General features: G+C 39.0%; 1 protein-coding gene across 1 annotated transcript in view; it reads right to left on the bottom strand.

Moving 5' to 3' along the window:
- LOC126406833 (opsin-5-like) overlaps positions 1 to 5,371 on the bottom strand; it is an 8,201-nt gene extending 2,830 nt beyond the window's left edge. The window contains exons 1-2 of the mRNA XM_050071355.1: positions 5,137 to 5,371; positions 2,496 to 2,701 (exon numbers count right to left, since the gene is read on the bottom strand). Of these exons, the coding sequence (XP_049927312.1) occupies positions 2,496 to 2,701; positions 5,137 to 5,275 (345 nt within the window). The 5' untranslated portion in view covers positions 5,276 to 5,371. The remainder of the gene's footprint in view (positions 1 to 2,495; positions 2,702 to 5,136) is intronic.
- Between the last annotated feature and the right edge of the window lie 485 nt (positions 5,372 to 5,856).

The following is a 5,856-nucleotide window of genomic DNA, read 5'->3' as shown; positions in this document are numbered from 1 at the left end:
TTAGGTTTAGGCACAAAAACCACTTGGTTAGGGTTAGGAAAAGATCATGGTGTGGGTTAAAATGAAAAAGAAAGTGACAAACACATAAGCCGTGAGCCTGCTTCGCCTCAAGCCTTTCGCAGCTGACCCAGAGCCAGTCGCGGCACACCATCAAGGTAGAAATACGCCCGCCGGGAGCTGTTCAGCACCATGGACCGTTGGACTAATGGGATGTCGGACCAATGACATGGACCCGTTAAGCTAACATTAATTTCTGGAGTTTAGCTTCATTAATTTATCTTTAATCGCAGAGATAACAAAGGTTGGCAAACGTTATGCTGAATGATTCAGTGAAAATACTGTAGCACCAAACTAACGGAGAGACACTGTTGGTAAAGATGGTAAAAAGGCTGTTATCCTTTTCTCATATTCTGCGCCAAAAACCTTAACTTCAGTGGCACTTTAAGTTGTTGTTTTTGGTGGCGACGGCAACGAGATGCGGTTCACAAGTGTACACTGTGACCTGTACATTTTGGCTTGTAATTTAAGCTTTTCATCGACCTTCTCAACAATAAAATGATTAAGTGAGTGGAGGGGGGCGTGGCTTAGCCACAGGTCGATGGTTCCTGACCTTTGTCTGTTGAGTTTGTTTTGCTTTGGACTTTATTACATAGAGACGCAACAGCTGAAGGGCACATCCTGCCTTTTGGCCAATATGCTCCATACCCAGAGCATTTCCTCTGATATGAGCTGAAGGATATTTAACTTGCACAATCAGCATTGGGGGATTTCATTACAGCTGTTAATACATATGACCTTTATTTTCACAAATATCTGGTGGAGAAAAAGTTCAGTGATCTTTTCGGCATTCAGTCCATTGTTTGGGAAGATGATCTTTTAATCACAGCTCTCCTTAAAAGGAATTAAGCTCCTGTGTTTCAGTCTAGCTCCAACTGTGCGAAACCCAGCTCCCTACTGTGCCACTTCCAGGTGACATAGATCAGTTAAGGTCTCTGATTACTCTCTTGATCTTCCTTAGTCCTCCTAATCCTATTACTGTCAGTCATCACGTTTTTTCACCCTCACATTCGGCAGACTACTGGACAGCAAACGTCTAGACCAGTATGATTCTCATTCAGCACATTTTCTATTTTTATTATCATAATTAAGGGCTAGGAATTTAGGACTGTGGCTTGTTAGAATAATGTGATTTAATCTTTCTACGATATAAGGTCTCATCTCAGCCTCTGTCTCGTCTCACAAGTATGATGTTGTGAATTTTGGATCACAGAACAAGTATTATCATTAAAATCAGTGTATTTTGTTATATGACTAATAAATTACTTCGACAGTCCTTTCCCTGCACTCTCCTTTAAAACATCAAAGGGTCCCATAAAGCTCTATCATATTCAATTTGGCCCTGTCCCATAGGGTGCAACACACAGGGATCTGACCTAGCTTGCAACTGTTCATGTCCCATCATGCTCCATGCAGTAATCTACTAATGCTTCTCACATGCCTGTCTCGTTCACCTTCCTGTTCCTTCCCTCCTCTATTTCTGTCACCTCTTACTTTCCCCTTATTTATCTCTGACGTTCCGTCTCTCAGCCCACCTTTCCAAGGGGAAGGTGAAATGAGAGGGGCGTGCACTGCTGCTACCCTAATATTTCTCCTTCACTTGAAAACCTGAGATTGGATGCCTGAGAGATGAGATCATCTCAGTGGCTGTACTGAAGCCCAAGTGCAGCAGACCTCAATTTACAATATCTCTCTGACTCAGATTTTGGGGTTTATTCTGTGACTGAAGGTGTTCTGGTTACACCAGCTTGTTTTCGTTCACTTACGGATATCATGGTTTCCACCACTGCTAGCCTTGAGCAAGAAAAATACCCTGGATGAATTCCAAGCTAAAGTATGACAACTATTTCATTACAAGCTGAGGCTATGCAAGGAGGAAAACATTGAAATTCTTAGAAATTACACACAACAACTCATCTGTTAATTAGATACAAATTACTTGTCAAAATTTACCAACAAAAGAGCATGCGATTGAATCGTGCAGTCATGCCTATAGCTCTTCTTTGTTTCGTGTTTAGTTGTTGACAGGTGCCATGCTGCTCGAAGAGTTTCCCCATTTAAAGGCCTCCACAGTGATAATCTTATTACAGATTTAACCTCCAACCCACATGGCTACGAGCATAATCCCTTGTACATACACACACATTCACACACATACTCACTTTACTGTAAGACTTCTACAGATTCTTTTAATGTACTTCATTAATCAGGATTGGCCCAAGAGAGCAGATGCATTGTTTTTTGCAACTCTGCACAGTCATCACTTCCAGGCCAATTTAAACCAACGTCCCTGGGATCTGACTTATTGTTAATGTTGCGAATTGCACCACAATTTAAGATTTGGTGGGAAATATAGATAAAATATTATTAACATGTAAACAAATTGCTCTTTAAATGTAACTCTTTGAAATCAAGTAATTTCTTGGTGTGGCTTTTACCTGGCAGGTCCAGATCCAGGTGATCAAATACCCATCATCCTTCAAGATATTGAATATTTCTAGGATCCCTCTGGAGTAGCCGAATACGGAGATGCTGGCATCAGAGATGGCAAGATTCAAAGTGAGGAAATCTGTTGACTGAAGCGAGGCCCGCTGTCTATACAGGACAAACATCACTAAACTGTTTCCAAACCAGGACAGCCATCCTACAGAGAGACAAACATAAAGTATATTCTGTTAATATTTAGTGAACCACATATTGTTTGGTATAGTATAGTATTTGATGTTTTAAAGTTATAGAATTATATAGTATACAGTAAGTACAGTACAGTGCAGTATAGTAGAGTAGAAAAGACTAGATTAGACAAATGTGGAACAGAATAGAGTAGTGTATAGTAGAGTATAGTAAAGAAGAGTAGAACATGGTATGGCATAGAGTGATATAGTATAGAACAGTGTAGTATAGTATAGTTTAGAGCAGTGTAGTATTGTACAGTACAGTAGTATATGTGTGAAGGGAATTGTATGGTAGAGTAGAGTATACAAATGTGGCTCACATAATCGTACAGTACAGTAAAATAAAAATAGAGTCCAAAAAAAAGGGTATAACAGAATAGAGCTTTGCAGAGTGTAGTATAGTAGCAGATTTAGGTAATATTGTAAAGTACTAAAGAGTAGAGTTATAGCTATAGTATAGTAATAGTATAAACATCACTAAATTGATTTTACATTTCAGAGTAGTAGTAGAAAATTGTTTATCATAATATACTGTGTTATATCATGTTATGGAATAATATAGTATATAGTAGTATAGTATAGTATAGTATAATGCAGAATAGTAGAGTTGATAGTAGAACCTGGACATACAACCACATAGTATGGTAAAATATTGTACCATACCATCCATACCACATTGTACCGCATCATATCGTATCATATCGTATCGTACAGTACAGTAGAGTACAGTATAATACAGTTGGGTACGGTATAGTATAGTATAATATAGTATCGTATAGCAGCATATTGTATCGCATCGTATCGTATCGTATCGTATCGTATCGTATCGTACAGTACAGTAGAGTACAGTATAGTACGGCAGTGTATGGTAGGGTATAGTACAGTATATTATAGTATAGTATAGTACTGTACTGTACCGTACCGTACCCTATCATATCATATCATATCCCAGCATATCAGATAGCAGTATATCGCATCGCATCGCATCGCATCGCATCGCATCGCATCGCATCGCATCGTATCGTATCATATCGTATCGTATCGTACCCTATCGTATCATATCATATCACAGCATATCGTATAGCAACATATCACATCGCAACACATCGCATCGCATCGCATCGCATCGCATCGCATCGCATCGCATCGCATCGTATTGTATCGTACTGTAGGGTATGGTATAGTGTAGTAGTGTTGGCTGCAAACTACTAACTAAAACTTAATAATTATAGAACAGAGACCAGAATAGCAGAACTACTCTGTAGTTAAATAAGAGTGACAAAAAGCCAAGAGAATCCCTTTCCCTTTTCTTTTTATAATGCAGTCTGTGTTACACAAAATCCCATATCGTATCGCATTGCATCGTATCGCACCATATCTCATCGTATCGCACCGCATCGCATCATATCGTATCGTATCGTATTGTGTAGTATATCATAGTATAGTATAATATAGTACTGTACCATACCGTACCCTATCGTATCATATCATATCCCAGAATGTTGTATAGCAACATATCACATTGTATCGCATCGCATCGTATCTTATGGTACGGTAGGGTATAGTATATAGTGGCAGTAGAGTATCTGTAGATAAGAGTATGATAGAGTGGATAGTATAGCAAAGTAGAGTCAGCAGAGTGGAGTATAGTAGAGCAGAGTGTAGCACAGTGTAACATAATAGAATACAGTACAATAGCACCAAATGCATTAGAGTGGAGCAGAATAATGTAGTATAGCAGTGTAGAGTACAGCGTTATAATATGTTGTGTTATACAGTTCCTATTTTCCGGCCTCTATCATTGTGTTGGCTGCCAAACTGGTAAGTAAAACTTAATAATTATAGAACAGAGACCAGAATAGCAGAACTACTCTGTAGTTAAATAAGAGTGACGAAAAGCCAAGAGAATCCCTTTCCCTTTTCTTTTTATAACTCAGTCTGTGTTACACAAAATCCCTCAACCACATTAGCTGACATGGACTAATGGACAAACGGTGCCACCAACACAATCCAGACTGTCTGTGTCAGCAGTGCACTGGCCTTTGGAGCCATGAGGAACAACAGTTGTTTTTGTTGTTGGCTCTTAAATAATGTGTGACTCTTTCTTGCTATGTTTGGCCCAAGGGATTTAAAGGACAATTCATGACATTCCTGAGGGGTGTATTTTTTTTTCTACAGTTATGGAAGTCAGAACAATTTTGAAACTAAAAGGAAATATTTAAATCCTTTTGTCAGTAGTTCATTTATGCCACTTCACATACATTATTCTAGAGAGCTTTTCAGTAGTATAATGCACAATGGCTAATGTTTTTAGCAAGGGCATTCTCAACGAGCATACAAAATGAAACACTACAACCTTACTTTTCAAGTTATATCATATTCCAGTATATGATGTTTGACTTACCCAGCACTAACAGATAGATTCCAATGATGGTCTCCCCTTGTTCGGACAGAGGGGGGTCTGTATGCAGATTACTGAGGTTATTATTCCTCCATGGAATATTTACAACCTTTACAGGAAAACCCCTCATTGTTATCTCCATGGCCTGAGTGTCGATGCCAAGGCATGAATCCTTGCTGTCCTCTACAGTAGCTCTGCTCTCCTCTGCTTTCAGTAGACACAACTGTGTTACACCAGTAGGAATGAGCGGTCAGTTCATTTTAAATCCAGCTTAGACAGAGTCACTAATACCTCACCACTCACTGTCCAAATGATGGCACCTGTAATCCTATCTATTTCTTAGCAACTAAGCAGATAGACATTTTGGGTTGAAATCCAAGCCAACAGGGAAATGTCTAGTCAGCTAGTTTACTAATGGAAATTATTTTTGGAGGGGTTTCATTTGGCTTAAATTAATTAAAGTGCAAAGACTCATCTCACACACAGACAACTCAGCAGAGTCCAAACCTACCAACGCTGAACTATTTATCAAATTACAAATTGCCTACTTTAGATATTTGTTAATCGTTTATTTTCCTGCTGCGGTTTCCCAAGAATATTTCATGTGAATGCAATCGTGTTCAGCGGCCAACTCAGAAATTGGATGTTGAACTTTTCTGCCAAGACATCAACACAGAATAAGGATTAAAGTTATACAGTATGTCCAGCTCTCAGCCAAATCCA

This window comes from Epinephelus moara, chromosome 19, assembly GCF_006386435.1.
Source record: "Epinephelus moara isolate mb chromosome 19, YSFRI_EMoa_1.0, whole genome shotgun sequence".
NCBI classification, from domain to species: domain Eukaryota; kingdom Metazoa; phylum Chordata; class Actinopteri; order Perciformes; family Serranidae; genus Epinephelus; species Epinephelus moara.
The sequence above is the reverse complement of the archived record's forward strand: the minus strand, read 5'-3'. Positions and strand labels throughout refer to the sequence as shown.